This window comes from Lepidochelys kempii, chromosome 2 (assembly GCF_965140285.1).
Source record: "Lepidochelys kempii isolate rLepKem1 chromosome 2, rLepKem1.hap1, whole genome shotgun sequence".
In the NCBI taxonomy this organism is placed as follows: Eukaryota; Metazoa; Chordata; order Testudines; family Cheloniidae; genus Lepidochelys; species Lepidochelys kempii.
The window spans coordinates 158,122,855-158,138,377 of NC_136381.1; the positions used below are offsets into that span (position 1 = coordinate 158,122,855).

At 40.7% G+C, this 15,523-nt stretch overlaps 2 protein-coding genes across 14 annotated transcripts in view; one reads left to right on the top strand and one right to left on the bottom strand.

Moving 5' to 3' along the window:
• Positions 1–10,368, bottom strand: part of TRIP13 (thyroid hormone receptor interactor 13) — a 45,382-nt gene extending 35,014 nt beyond the window's left edge. For 4 of the 8 annotated variants that reach the window (XM_073332573.2, XM_073332575.2, XM_073332574.2 and 1 more), the window contains exons 1-3: positions 10,260–10,368; positions 6,785–6,887; positions 810–975 (exon numbers count right to left, since the gene is read on the bottom strand). In XM_073332573.2, the coding sequence (XP_073188674.1) occupies positions 810–975; positions 6,785–6,876 (258 nt within the window). In that variant the 5' untranslated portion in view covers positions 6,877–6,887; positions 10,260–10,368. The other 4 variants (XM_073332578.2, XM_073332577.2, XM_073332571.2 and 1 more) reach the window with 4 other exon arrangements.
• Positions 10,369–10,396: 28 nt separating this feature from the next.
• BRD9 (bromodomain containing 9) overlaps positions 10,397–15,523 on the top strand; it is a 55,139-nt gene continuing 50,012 nt past the window's right edge. For all 6 annotated transcript variants that reach the window (XM_073332563.2, XM_073332564.2, XM_073332566.2 and 3 more), the window contains exons 1-2: positions 10,397–10,552; positions 13,951–14,165. In XM_073332563.2, coding sequence (XP_073188664.2) covers positions 10,477–10,552; positions 13,951–14,165 — 291 coding nt within the window. In that variant the 5' untranslated portion in view covers positions 10,397–10,476. The remainder of the gene's footprint in view (positions 10,553–13,950; positions 14,166–15,523) is intronic.

The window sequence follows — 15,523 nt, forward strand, 5'->3', positions numbered from 1 at the left end:
TACAGGTTAAATACCTATTGCATAAAAAGTATTTCCATTTACCAGTTTTAAATTTGGCAGCCTTTTAATTTTCATTGTTCTAGTATTATGTGACAGGGTAAATATAGTTTTGCCTATTGAAATCAGACACGTTTTGTCTGTCACCAGAAAAGTATTATGATTCTTCAGGTCAATTCATGAAAGAATCAGACACACAGAATTAAATTTGGAAAACAGGTTGTAAGTGTGGGTATTTTCAGGATTTGTTACTACATTTTTTACTACACATTTATTTTTATTACACCATATTTTTCCCCATCTTTTTGCTCCAATGAAAGTGTTGAAAACAGCTGTGCCATGCAACACTTATATTTTGTGTTACATAGCAAAAGAGATAGATTTGTTTAATTGAAAATATGAGCGCTTGATACTGCATCACCAGGAGATGAACTAAAATGTGTGGTTTTCGGCTAGTTTATCTCAATGTCTGTCTTTTGGCCTCTAATGTAAAAACAGCACACACACTTGTTTGCCTCATTGTGAAGAAGAAAAGAAACAGTTCTCGGAAATTTGTATCCATCTTTTGCAGTGCAGTGATTGCTGCTGTACTGGTTCCTGACTTACGTTTTACACATGCAAGACTATGACAATTTTGAAAGAAACAAAAATAAAACATACAATATGAGAAATAATTGACTGAGAATACAGGAGGCTAAAGCTAAGAGTAAGAGTAATCTGTTGATTAAACAGATTACTATAATTTAATAGCAAATTGAAAACATTTTTCTATAAAAATCTTATCCTTTTTATCTTTACAAAAATTTGGTTACCTGTCTTTCTTTCAGTTTTAGCTCTGTGTCCACAATTGACACTGACTGCACATTGTTGTTCAGAAAACCATCATCAAACTCAGTCCATGTGTAATCACCAAAAACGATGTTATGTCTGTTTAGCAGCTTTAAGACACTCAGCCTGATATCTTCTTTCTTTGAGGTGCTAATAAGAGAGAAGCAACATTATTTATTAAGCACCAGTGATATGCCTGGCAGCATGCAAGGTTAATACACCTACAAAGAGATTTTATTTATTTTTTTTTTAAAAGGTCTTTTCCCGAAAGGGCTTATAAACAGAACATGGAAAATACTGACTTTTTCTAGGATAAGAAGTGTACTCATTACGATTGTCAATTAATCACAGTTAACTCACACGATTAACTAAAAAAAATTAATCGCGATTAATTGTACTGTTAAATAGAATGCCAATTGAAATTTATTAAATATTTTCAGATGTTTTTCTACATTTTCAAATATATTGATTTCTATTACAACACAGAATACCAATGTACACTGCTCACTTTATATTATTACAAATATTTGCAGTGCAAAAATTATAAAAGAAATAGTATTTTTCAGTTCACCTCATACAAGTACTGTAGTGCAATCTCTATCATAAAAGTGCAATTTACAAACGTAGATTTTGTTACATAACTGCTCTCACAAACAAAACAATGTAGAACTTTAGAGCCTACAAGTCCACTCAGTCTTACTTCTTATTCAGCCAATCGCTAAGAGAAACAAGTTTGTTTACATTTATGGGAGATAATGTTGCCGGCTTCTTATTTACAATGTCACTTGAAAGTGAGAACAGGCATTTGCATGGCACTTTTGTAGCCAGCACTGCAAGGTATTTACGAGCCTGATATGCTAAATATTTGTATGCCCCTTCGTGCTTCAGCTGCCATTCCAGAGGACATACTTCCATGCTGATGATGCTCATTAAAAATAATGCGTTAAACTTATGACTGAACTCCTTTGGGGAGAACTGTACGTCTTCGGCTCTGTTTTATCCACATTCTGCCATAAATTTAATGGTATAGCAGTCTCGGATGATGACCCAGCATGTTTGTTTTAAGAACACTTTCACAGCAGATTTGACGAAACGCAAAGAAGATACCAATGTGAGATTTCCAAAAATAGCTACAGCGCTCAATCCAAGATTTAAGAATCTGAAGTGCCTTCCAAAATCTGAGAGGGATAAGGTGTGGAGCATGTTTTCAGAAGTCTTAAAAGAGCAACACCCCGATGCAGAAATTACGGAATCCGAAAGACCAAAAAAGTAAATCAACCTTCTGCTGGTGGCATCTGACTCAGATAATGAAAATGAACTTGCATTGGTTCGCTCTGCTTTGGATTGTAATCGAGCAGAACCCATCATTAGCATGGATGCATGTCCTATGGAATGGTGGTTGAAGATGAAGCAACATACGAATTTTTAGCGCATCTGGCACATAAATATCTTGTGACGCCAGCTACAACAGTGCCATGCAAATGTCTGTTCTCACTTTCAGGTGACACTGTAAACAAGAATCAGGCAGTATTATCGCCTGCAAATTGTAACCAAGTTTGTTTGTCTGAGCGGACTTGTAGTCTCTAAAGTTTTACACTGTTTTATTTTTCAATGCAGTTTTTTGTATATAATTTTACATTTGTAAATTCAACTTTCATGATAAAGAAACTGCACTACAGTATATGTATGAGATGAATTGAAAAATACTATTTCTTTTGTTTTTAACAGTGCAAATATTTGTAATCCAAAATAAATATAAAGTGAGCACTATACACTTGGTATTCTGTGTTCTAATTGAAATCAATATATTTGAAAATGTAGAAAACAGCCAAAAATATTTAAATAAATAGTATTCTATCATTGTTTAATTGAGCGATCACACAATTTTTTTTAATCGCTTGACAGCCGTAGTTCTAATACTTGCCAAAAATTAAGCTATCAGTTGTCAGAAAGTACTAGCAGAAGCTACACTGAAACAGCTTGACGTAAGAGTTACTCCTGGGGGAATTCTGTGCACAATATTTTAAAATTCTGCATATTTTATTTGTCAAACTAACTATATAATCACACCAGTTTAAATTAATTTCAAAATATCTTTCAGCAACTATGTCTGTAACAGTACGGACACAAAAAAATCTTCCTCCAGGAGAGAGTTAAGGAAACCCTTATGACAACCCAGTTCTTGTTTCTCTGCCCCACCTCTCAGAATCTAGCCAGACACCCATACCCTCTCTCCCTAGAGCCCAGCTGCAGGGCACCCCCAGCCTAGACACTTGCACACACCACCTACCCCTCAGAGCCCAGCTACGGGGTACCCAGACCCCAGCCGCCCCCCCCCTCCCCCAACCAAGACATTTGCCCCCCACACCTCCACCCCGGAATCCAGAGGGAGCAACAGCCTGAGGCCGAGTCCCAGGCTTGTATGGAGATTCCTGCATGCCGCCTACTTCCTTCAGGGTGTACTAAAAAACTGCAGCTGCCAGGAACCCTCCAGCTCCCTCCCACACCCCCTGGCAGTGTCTTCTATTTGCGAGCTGTGCTCTGCCGCGTCCAGTGGCCCCTCGTGGCAGCCAGCAGCTTTCCAGCCCATTTCTGAGGAGGAAAAGGAAATTCTGTGCAAAGGTATTAATTTCTGCACAAATTCTGTACATGCAGTGGCACAGAATTCCCCCAGGAGTAATGAGTCAGGTTTCAAGCACGTTTACACTTTTGTGTGAAACTTAATGGTCATATACACCACAGAAAAACTGCTATAACCGGTTCTGTAACTATGGTTCTTTGAGTTATGTTTCACGTTTATTCCACTTAAGGTATATTCACACCCAGTGCACTAGCACCGGAGATTTTTCCATTCCCAGTACCCATCAGGGCACCTCCTGAGCTCTCTGCTGCCTCGTGCTGCTACACAATGGTATAAAGGCCAGAGCGCACGCGCGCTCTCCTCCCCTGAGTTCCTTCTTACTGGACAGACTCCAATATAGAGGGGAAGGAGGGCAGGTCATGGAATGGTCACACACAACACATCTCAAAGAGCATCAGTTACAGGTTAGTAAACGTGTTTTCTTCCATTCCACTTCAGGTGACTCACAAGCAGTTCAGTCCAAAAGGTGGGAATCACAGTTTACCGAAATAATGATGGAAGGACTACACATGCATCCAAATCTGGCACTCTCTCTAGACTGTTAAAAAAATAGCACCATGACATGCAAAAATATGTACTGATGACCAAGTTGCAGTTCTACAAATGTCCAGTATAGGCACTTTAGCAAGAAAAGCAACAGAGGCTGCATGCGATCTTGTTGAATATTCTAGCTCCCTGCTTGTCGGAATTACACTGGCCATATTGTAGCACAAACACATCCAGGAGGAAATGCACAACAAAGTTCTTTGGGATGAGACAGGAAGGCCCTACATCCTGTCCACAGTTGCTATGAACAGTTGTGAGAATGACCTAAATGGTTTAGTCTTATGCAAGAAAAATACAAATACTCCCTAACATCTGTGTGGCATCCCTCTTCATCATGATGAGGAAGAGGGTTAGGAAAGAAAGTTGATAAATACATTGCCTGATTAATGTGGAAACGAGAAACCACTTAGGTTAGGGACTTTGGATGAAGGTGTAAGTATACCCTGTCCTTGTAAGAGACTGTATATGGTCGATCAGACACCAGGGGTATCAATTCTCCTACTCTCCTTGCTAAGGTAATTGCCACCAAAAAGGCTACCTTTACTGAAAGATACAGCAAAAAACAGGTAGACAGAGGTTCAAAGGGTGGATCCATTAGTTTTGTTAACACCATGTTTAAGTTCATGGGGAGCAAGGATCCTTTACTTGGTGATATAAACTTGGCCCAGATATAACCCTTCAAACACCTGAGTGAGGTAGGACTGGAGAAAAGTGGATAATTATCAAATGGAAGGTAGAAAGCAGAGTGAGCAGCTAGGTATACCCTGATGGAACAAATGGCAAGACCTTGCTATTTCAGGTATAACAAATAGTCCAGCACATGTTATATTGGAGCCTGGAGGAGACAAACACTTTTTTGTTGAGACCACAAAGAAAATAATTTTCACTTCATGGGTAAATATATCTAGAAGAAGGTTTTCTGCTATTCAAGAGAATGTTTTGAATATCCCTTGAACAGACCTCCTCCAAATTATTAATGATAGAGCATCCACACTGTACGGCTAAGAGCACATGGAATGTGATGAAGGAGGGGCACCATGGTCTAAGGAGATCAGGTCTGGTTCTGGAGCCCTGCTTGAGAGAATCAGCGGAGTGGAAAATCAACACTGATGAGGCCACGCCAGTGCTACGAGGATCATGCAAGCATGACACTGTTTGAGTTTTAACAACACTCTGGGTAGGAGCAGAACCAGAGAGGATGCATACATGAGATTATCTTCCCAGGACAACAGGAAAGCAACCGCCAGAGACCCTGGACTATGACCAGCACATGAACAAAACTGAGGACAATTCCTGTTGTGTCGAGTTGCAAACAGGTTTACGGGGTGAACCCCACAGGCTTGAAAAATAAGTCTATATCTGGCCAGAGACAACTCGTGGTCACTGGTGAAAGACCTGCTCAAACAATCTACCAAGTTGATCTGGACACCAAGAATGTGGGAGGCTTTAAGGTGAATTGCACTGGCGATACAAAAAAAGCAGTACTGCCTCTTGGCACGGGAGAGCCAATCTGGCCCCTTCCTGTCTGTTCATATAGAATTCTGGGTTTGTTATTACATTTGCTTGTGCACAAGCAGTTTTTCAGGGCAGGGCTAGTAAAATATTTTTTAAACTGTTATTATTCATAGCATGATTCTCCATTACTGAAGCTGATTGAGAATATGAAAAGCCAGCGAATGTAGTCTAGAAGCCAGTCATACATTAATTCTTCAATACTGAACAGAAACATTCTTCAAAAATCAGTGCAAAGAGACTAAGATAATGTATTGCTTGTACATAACAAAGGACTGCTTTCATGTCCTTTATAAAATACTAAGGTGATGTCTCCCTTGTAGACAGTACATTTTCACTGATTTTAAAAACACTAATTTCAGAACAATTAAGGGAATACGGATGTCTGTTTCCAGAAGTTATCTTGCCCAACTCTACTTACTCCTTTCATTTAATAATCTAATGACCCGTTCAACCCATTTTATTTAACATGAAAATAACCTTAATTTGCCTTCACAAGAAAAAGAGAAAGCTGTAAAAACTGGAATACCAAAGCCAAAACACTTGGTTTCAAAAAACCTTTAAAGTTATTAAGCAACAATGTTCTGTCACATAACTTAAGTCCAAAGCACTTAGAAGCTAGGAAATGAATAGTTATAGACTGCATAAATCTTGCACAGACCACACAATGTATTATTTGGCAACCAAGTTCTATTTCAACACAATTTAAGACTAACTCTGGCCCAAAATAGACAGACTATCATAACTATTCTAAAAAAATAAACAACATTCTTCCAGAAAAAAGCCATCAAATTATATATGAACACTTTAGACAACGAGCCTCACACGCAAGTTTACATATATGTAATTTTACCACCCTGACAATGTCATGATTTTTGTTATTAGACATGTATATTATTCTCATGAAAAAATACTTACATCCTTAATAGTTGATATTTAGCAGTTGATCACAATATTGTCAATATTCAGACAGTAATATCAAGATAAAAATATATTAAATAAAATCCAAGGTCAAAGTTTGTGTCGGTGAAATGCACATTTCTTGAAAAGAATAAGAAGTTTAGTATACGGCTGGTGCAAGTTTTTATTTTTCATTAGTGAATTGGTTTTGTTTGTGGTGTGATAGGTAAGCACACGTATTTAGCCACCTTTAACTAGTTTTTTAAATGAAGTTTGTGTTTTGGAAAACCTATTAAGTTCTTGTGAGGTACGTTAGACTTCATTCATATACCTGTGAAATGGTCACACTATAAAACAAACCTGTTTGATTTCTGATGAACTTCTACATGTAACTGCACAGAATCACACACATTTGGAAGTGCCTGTTTTAAATCACCAGCTGCCTCATCCATTGTATTCAATCCTAAAAAGAAAATATACAACAGTGTTTACTAAAGAAGTGTCCCCAATGGCCTTTCCTTTGAAGAGTTGTGAAAACATCAGCATGATAAAGAATTTGCCCCCTGTTCTAATAATAATTAGGCCAAGTTAATACTTATGGAACGCCAGTGGGAATGTGGATCTGTGGCTATAATGCTTTCTGGAGGAGGGCTGTTTATCATAAATTGAAAAAAGTGATGGAAAGATTAAAAAGATACAGGGGTTTTGTAACAACAGCTGAAACAGTTTTCAGAGGGGTAACAGTTCAAGCAGTGATACTCAAATTCAGGCAAACATATACAAACTTCTATACCACAGTCCACACCGCTACGTGAATTATGTTAGCTTTCAGCAATTCATATCTACAAACTGCTCTATAAACTCATTATTCTGTTGCATTCATTTAGATGAAATATAGGAGTTAAAGATATTAGCATAACCCAGTCACTGTCCAATATTAAACAGGGTTCAGGAAACAGACACCTCAGCCTGCTTAGTACTATGGCAACCACACCATTAACATTCTTTTAACCTTTTATTAAAGATAAAGGAAAAAACAGTTAAAGCATTTGAAATATAAAATATTAAGTGACGGTTTCATATTTAACAACATTTTTTGTTCTCTTTCCCTTTATTTGGAAAGGAATTTTAGGGCTTGTCTACACTTACATTTTATAGTGCTCTACCTTGCTGGCTCAGGGGGTGTGAAAAATCACCCCCCTGAGCGCACCAAGTCTGAGCACTTTAAAGTGCTAGTGTAGACAGACTCAGAGTGCTGGGAGCCACGCTCCCAACGCTCGGAGCTAATCCCCTCGTGGAGGTGGAATACCAGGAGCACTGGGATAATTCTCCCCCGGCGCTCACGCGAAACCACACTCGCACTTCAAAGCACTGCTGCAGGAACATTCCCGCGGCAGCGCTTTGAAGTTTCCAGTGTAGCCATGCCTTCAGAAGGAAAACTCCCATTGTTTGAGAGTCTTGTAAGATGATATAAAAAATAAAAATGGTATCAACTGTCCTATTAGGGAAGAGAAAAGAAGTCAGTTGAGATGGGCTGGAACTTTTGTTAAAGTCTGATCCTGTTTCATCCCAGGTGGTGTTTGTGATTCGGTTGGAATCAGCTGAGGTTGACATCATCAGGTTTCTCTGGCCCAGTCTGGCCAGGACATCTCTCGGGATTAGGATGAAGGTTCGGGGTCCCAGGAGATGGTGGGGATGCAGCCAAGATGCAGCTCCAGTAGCCAGAGTCCCTCCTCCCCGGCCCCACCAAAGTCTCTTTCTTTAAGGACCCAAAAACGGAGCAGTGAGTGGAACAGTCCATCCACTCATTATTTTGTCCACTAATTAGGCCTACTTCACAACATGTTAATTTCGGTTCACTAGTTTCTGGTTCTACACTTTTCTTGTTTACCTTGCATGATCTTAACACAGTCCTTGAATTAGATCAGTATGCCCTTTTGTACGACTAATTTAGTCTGTCTCTCTTTCATACCTTTTCCCATCAACATTTGTTACTGTTTTTTGCACAACAGAAACTGAAAATTCTTAAACATGGAAAAACGTAAATACCAGCATTTGCTCTGTTGTAAAGACTAAAAAATAATAGAGATACATACTTAAGGCAGAATTTGATACTAACACAAAGCTTCCGTTGAATTCAAAAGTTTCCCCCCCGATGCTGTAGATAATTTAAAAGCGGCATCCTAGGACTCATTAGAATTTATACATTCATACAGAATATTTATTTAAATGATTTTAAAAGCTTATAGTAAGTTTAGGCCTTAACATAAATTGTCATAACTTCAGATTTAAACAGATGAATTTTTAAAAGGAAAAGTGTAAATAAAAATGACAATTTTTTTAGGTTATCAATTTGTATCTACACTGACAAGCAGTGTCCTCTGTCAGACTCATCAAGTACCCGCAGCTTCTTCAAATACAGAAGCTGCTCTCTGTTGTTGAAAGGGGCAATAACCTGCCCCACCCAGCAGTTGCGGCTGAAGCATACCATACCTGTGCTCCTACTCAGGGCACCACGATATACCCCTGCACAGTCCAACTATGGCATCTGGCAAGAGGACATCTGAGAACAGTACTGAGAGTACAGCTACACTGTTTTGTAAAACTCACATCAGTGAATGTCAGAGTCCAAGTCTACAGTCAGTAGACTTGTGCTCAGGCTAAAAAAACAGCAGTGTAGATATTCAGGCTCTGGCAGGAGTTTGGGCTCCTTGGTCTATCCCTGTAGACACGCTGCCGGAGGCTTTAAAATGCAGCATAGACTCACCCAGTGAGACTGAATCAATGCAGGCGTGGACTCTGTGGTGATTTGCAAATGAAACACTAGACGGGTGAGGTAATATCTGTTATTGGATCAACTTCTGTTGGTGAAAGAGAAGCTTGTGAGCTTCCCCAGTGCTCTTCTTCAGGTCTGTGTAAACTCAAAAGCTTGTTTCTTTCACCAACAGAAGTTGCTCCAATAAAAGATATTATCTCACCCACATTGTCTCTCTAATACCTTGGGGCCAACATGGCTACAAACAACCCTGAATATCTTACAAATAAATCAGTCAGACGACACAGCTTGAAGCAGATACCAGGAGGCTCTGCTGTAGAACTCACACCCACTCAGGTCTTTGTCCTCCCTAGATTTTACATCTTGAGTGAACAGGTTGCCCATTAACTCGAGAAAGACGACACCTTTGGCCTTGTCTGCATTAAGGAAAAGACGATTTACACACGATTTAGCTAACATGTTAATCTCTGCCTCCCTTAACAGGACAATTTGCATTGTAATCCATTGGCCTACGCTTAACAGTTTTACCAGCACAGCTAATGTGGTTAGGGGTGTGGTTTCCACTGAAATAATTAACCCGTTAAAAGCCCCTGTGTGGGCACACTGATAACAGCAAAATGTTGCTTTACCGCCTTTAGACACCGGCTATTATTTAATCCGCGTTAGCTCCTCTATTGGGCCAGCTGTACCAGTCTCAAGGACCTTCGTGCCAACGCGGTGACGCCATTACCCGGCCGGGAACCTAGGGCTGACCCGACCAGGCACCACCACGTGCGAACCTGGTGCGCTCTCTGCCCCAGGGCCTGGCGCGGAGGCAGGTTACACAGGCGGGTCCTCAGGACACCGCACGGGCCGCTGTAGGGCCGAGCCGGGCCGGGCCGAGCCGAGCCACGCCACCCTGCGCTCACCCCTGACCCGCTCTCCCAGGGAGGCGCCGGCCCGGGCTGCCCCCGCCCCGCCATAGGCCCCGGGCCGCTCGGGCCCCAGCGCGGAGAGCGCCTGGCAGCAGCCGGAGCCTCCGTCCCGGACCATCCCCCGGCGCGAGCTCCCGCAACGTACCGCGCCGCTGCGAGGAGGGGCTGGGCTGGGGCAGAAAAGCGGCGGCCGCCGCTACTTTTGGAAAAACGCGGGGAGGGGAACCCCGCCCCCTGCCCCCTGCCCCGGACGTTCACGCTCCCGGCCAACAAACCGCCCCCGGAAGCGCCTCTCCTGACTCGCTTCCGGCGGGGCCCGAGCGGCGGCGGCGGCGGCGGTGTCCGGCCGCGGCGGGGCCGCCATGGGCAAGAAGCACAAAAAGCACAAGACGGAGAAGGCGGAATGGCGATCGGCCGCCGCGCCCCCCGCCTACAGCGGTGAGAGCCGGCGGCACGGAGCGGCGGCGGCGGCGGCGGGGCCCCTCGCTGCCTCCTCAGCCCGCGGGCGGGGACTCGCGGCGCCTGTTTCATGGCGGGGTCGGGCCTGGGCCGAGGCCGGCGCCGCCGCGGGGGGACGCCCCCCTTCCCCGGCCTTGCCGCCCGCACGGGGCGAGCGGGCGGTGCTGGGGCTCTCCCCTGGCTGCGCGGGGGCTGGCCGGCCCTGCTCGCCGGGGGGCGGTTTGCGGCTGAAAACGGAGCGGCAGAAACGGGCCTGATGAACGGCAGCAGCTGGCGGGCGGGGCTGAAGACCCCGGCGCTAGCCCCGAGCCCAGCTCACGCGTCAGGCTGCGGAGCCAAGCGATGAGCGTCGCCTTCACCTGCCCGACTAATACTGTACCTTCCCCAGGTACCAGGTGCGCTAGGGAGAGAGCCCCGCGGGGCCCCGTGGAGTCAGCGGGGCTCTGCATCGCCCTGCCCTAGCAGAGGCCAGCACCCCATTCACGCACTCTTTGGAGTGTCCCTGCCACCTCTGCTCACCCACCTTCTCTCTCTCTAACATCCCGGGTTCAGCGCGAACATGGCAAAGTGAAGCCTTCGTGCCTTCAGAAAAGGAGGACTTGTGGCCCCTTAGAGACTAACCCATTTATTTGAGCATGAGCTTTCGTGAGCTGTGTTTTCTTTTTGCGAATACAGACTAACGCGGCTGTTACTCTGAAACCTGTCTTCGTGCATTCAGGTGCTTAGCCCAGCTTCCCTCTATGGTCGATGCACATACTTTAGCTCCCCGGGAGCTGATGAGTTACCTGCACCGGTCAAAGAAAAATAGTTTCCCATAAAATATTTGGACTGTTATATTTAAAAGAACAGGTACACTAATTGGTGATAGAGCCTGAAGAAAGGAAGGAGAGATTGGGTAGCATTACTCCAAAGTAGATTGATTTAAATCAGAGCAGTTTAAATCACCAATTTTAATCATGCTTTAAATCAGAAAGCAGGAAACCTCGGCTTAAATCATCTGTCTTAATTGTGTTTTTGCATTTGTAATTTTAGTTCTTTTTCTGAAGAAATGTTGATTCTCATGGGTTGGTAACCACTAAAATGTGGATTTACAGCTAAAGATAGCTCTGCGCTAAAGTTGGTACTTTGTTTTGCTAGCTAGGACAACATGCTACATCTTTTCATATTTAAGCAATCATATAGGTTAACATACATTTAATCAGAGTCTTAAATTTTTCATTTTTTCTATTAGAAAATGGTGAATGTTGCATTTCTTATTTACTAAATTAACTTTTTACTTGTGATTTGTGACCGGCTGTACTGGTATGTATATTGGAATTCATTTTAAAATGCGCAAAAAGCATCTTATTTTCTTAATTTTAAAAATTGTCTTAAATGTGCTGATTATATAAGAAAAAATGTTTTATTAAAACGTTTTGCATTTAGCACTGATTTATTAAACAAAGGAAGTAATTAGTAAGTTGAGCTGGTTGTGTCTGGTCACTGTGTTCTTCGAGATTTTACAACAGGGGTTCTCAACCTGGGGGTCGGGACCTCACGGGGTCGCGAGCTGTCAGCCTCCCCCTCCAAACCCCACTTTGTCTCCAGCATTTATAATGGTGTTAAATATACTAAAAAGTGTTTTTAATTTATTGGGGGGGGGGTCGCACTCAGAGGCTTGCGATGTAAAAGGGATCACCAGTACAAAAGTTTGAGAACTACTGTTTTAGAAGTAAGGCCTGGTCTACTCTAAAAAAATTAGGTCCGTTTAACTACATCAGTCAGAGATGTGAAAATCTACATGTAAACAGTGCTAGGCAATGGAATACTTCTTCTGTTGACCTACCCACCTCCTCTTGGGGAGGTGATTGTAGTTTGTAGATTGTAGATTTACATTAATAGTAAAATCCTCCCATCTGTATAGGTAGTGTCTATGCTTAAATGCTACAGTGGCACAGCTGCTGCGTTTTAAGTGTAGATAAGTCCTAGTAGTTCTCCTCTCCTCACTTAATTTTTTTTCATAGGTTGGAAGAGGAAAACAAGCTTTCCTGCTTTTTCAATTCCCAATTGGTTTCTCAAGTTTCAGTGAACTAGTCATTTAACTGAACTAGTTGAATAATCTGAAAGGAAAATATTCTCTTGGCACCTGCAGAAAAGGATATTTGCTGTCAAAAGCTGGTTTAGCACTTTAGCAAACTCTGGTTCTAGGTGCTTAGCCAATCACTTCCAGCAGTTCAGTGAGCTGACTTTTTTTAAAACTTTGGTAGCAAACGTGCTGCCTAATATTAATTTTATTTAATTTTAAATTAATATAAGATCGTAAGTTTAGGCCCTAATATAGGTAATCAAAGTTTCAAATTTAATTTTAAATTTATTTTTAAAAACAAAATGTAGGTTTTTTTCTTTTTAAGTCATCGATTTCAATTAGTTCAAAACAAAAAACTTCATAAGTGTTAGTTATGATTATGTGCCATTCAAGAGAAGATGGACCATTGAACACAGCCATAAAAACTCTGGAATGCACAAACTAAAGATATATAAACGCTTTTGACACCAGTCTTTTTTTATCCAGTTCTCTCTTGGATTATTAACTGTACCATTTTCATTTCTGCTGTCCTGAGCCACTTTAAATAAGATAGTGAATTGAATTCATCTGACAAAGAATCAAGTAACTGCAGTTTACAGTCTTGGGTCTTTAAAAATGTTTTCAATTCTTTTGGCCTCACATGAACATAGTTTATTTGTTAGAAAGTTATAATCTATGGGGCAGGCATCAATAGCACAAAAAGGAATAATGAAATATTGGCTGTTTAGTGGTTCGAGAGGAAATTACTTAAGCAAATAGTTGAAATGCTGATCTAAAAAAAACAGTCTGTAAATAGTTGCCACAATATTTGTTTTTAATATAAAAGATTGATTTAATTTCATTTCTTGTCAGACAATGAATTGTGGGGATTCTTACTTTAGAAACTGTTAAATTCCTGGATCCTGCGAACATTTATACCTGTACTTTACCTTACTCAAGTGAGTAAAGCTAAGCATGTGTGAATGTGTTTTCAGGATTGGTACTCAATTACACAATTTTTCTGATGTTTTCTAGAACATAGCAGATTATTTTCTTGAATACTAAGGATTCATAAAAAATTATAAAGTGGCTAAGATCAAGTTTAAGGAAGCCAACATTTTTGTCTGTTTAGTACAGCTGTTTCCTACCTCAGATCTGTCAATTTAGGATTTTTTCTTTTAAAACTCCTTCATATACGTTTCACAGTAATTACGCTATATGCGAGTTTGCAAATGGAATTTTCAGTAGAATGACACTGTCTGATAACTATTATTGTTTACTGTGTAACTTTTGTGTGTGTTTATGAATTTTTTTTTACTATGCTTTAATTTAGATTATGTGGATAAACCGCTGGAAAAGCCCTTGAAGCTAGTTCTTAAAGTTGGAGGAAGCGAGGTCACTGAACTGTCAGGATCAGGGCATGATTCAAGTTATTACGATGACAGGTCAGACCATGAGCGAGAGCGACACAAAGAAAAGAAGAAGAAAAAGAAAAAAAAGTCTGAGAAAGAAAAGCATCTTGATGACGAAGAGAGAAGGAAGAGAAAGGTAAGCAATGGCTCGAGAATGCAGGGATACAAATCCACATTTGCTTGTCATATCTGAAAAGTGTCTCTTTCTCACATGAAAATGCACATTTCAGTTTAAGATACAGTTGACTGAGCTGCATAACTAAAACATAACGGTATTATTTCTTCCTTTCCACCACTTCTAATCCAACGAGGGGCCTTTTTGTACATTTTTATCTCATTCTTATAAAAAAAAATTTTTTTTTTTGGTCCAAATTTTCTGTCGTCTTAAACAAGAGAGGGTTCTGTTTCACCAAATTAATTGCATTTGGAAGTTGGAGTAGGACTAAATCTCTAATAATGCAAATACTTATGCATGTGTTTTTAAATTTACTCATGTGAGTAGCCCCATTGAAGTCCTCTACAACTAGTGTAACTATTTTTTGATTTCTTCACTTGCCATCATCATCTGTGTATTTGTCACCTCCATGTCAGATGAGTTAATATGTTGTATGTGGGACTATCTTTAAAGACCACTTCAGTTGGTGCAGAATAGGACAGCCCTCTTGCTTAGCACAATGTTGCGCAGGATACTTGTTAAACCACAGTTTCAGATACTGCATTGTCTCCCTGTTAACATCTGAGGGCAGTTCAAGATGTTTCTTCATCTACAAAGCCCTATACGTGGGCTTGGCACAATTCAGTGTTTGATAGTTTTGACAGATATCAATGTTTATTTTTCACCATTTTTTCAATTTTTATAAGTTTAAATTTTCACGTTTATAGGAAATTATGGGAGGAGTCAGACAATAAATAATGACAGTAGACCTTGAGATTCAGAAAGTTAAAACTTTATGAACTGTTAAAAAATAAATTGTCAACATCACATGTCAAAATATACAAAGTAAATATCCTTATTAGAGTTTGATTTAAGTCCTCAGGCTGCATATATCTTTCTTTGTCTATGTGAAAATTTCAGTTAATTTTTATGGACTTTTTTTTTTGTTGGTTTGTTTGTGTATGATGAAATCAACATTTACGAATATTTACTGATTTAAAAAAACCTAATCCTTCCAAGCCTACCTTTGTGGTTTGGGTCCTAGTGACTGCTGCTCTCCCTGTTCTTCGTCAAAACCTTCCAGTAGTGCATTAGGCACGGTGACTTGAATTATCTTCAACGTTTGTTTTCTGCCTGAGAGTGAATTTTTCTGGAAAGTTTGATCAAAAATGGATCAGAAATTCTTGAGAACAAGGCAATGGAAAAAATGGTTTCTGCTGTAGAAACATTTTTGCAACTTATTTTTGATCATCTCTATTACCACTAATTACCTGGGACTAAAAAACTGAAATTGCACAGAATAACAGCCATTAGGGAAGAAAAGTGTGTTGTGTTCTATA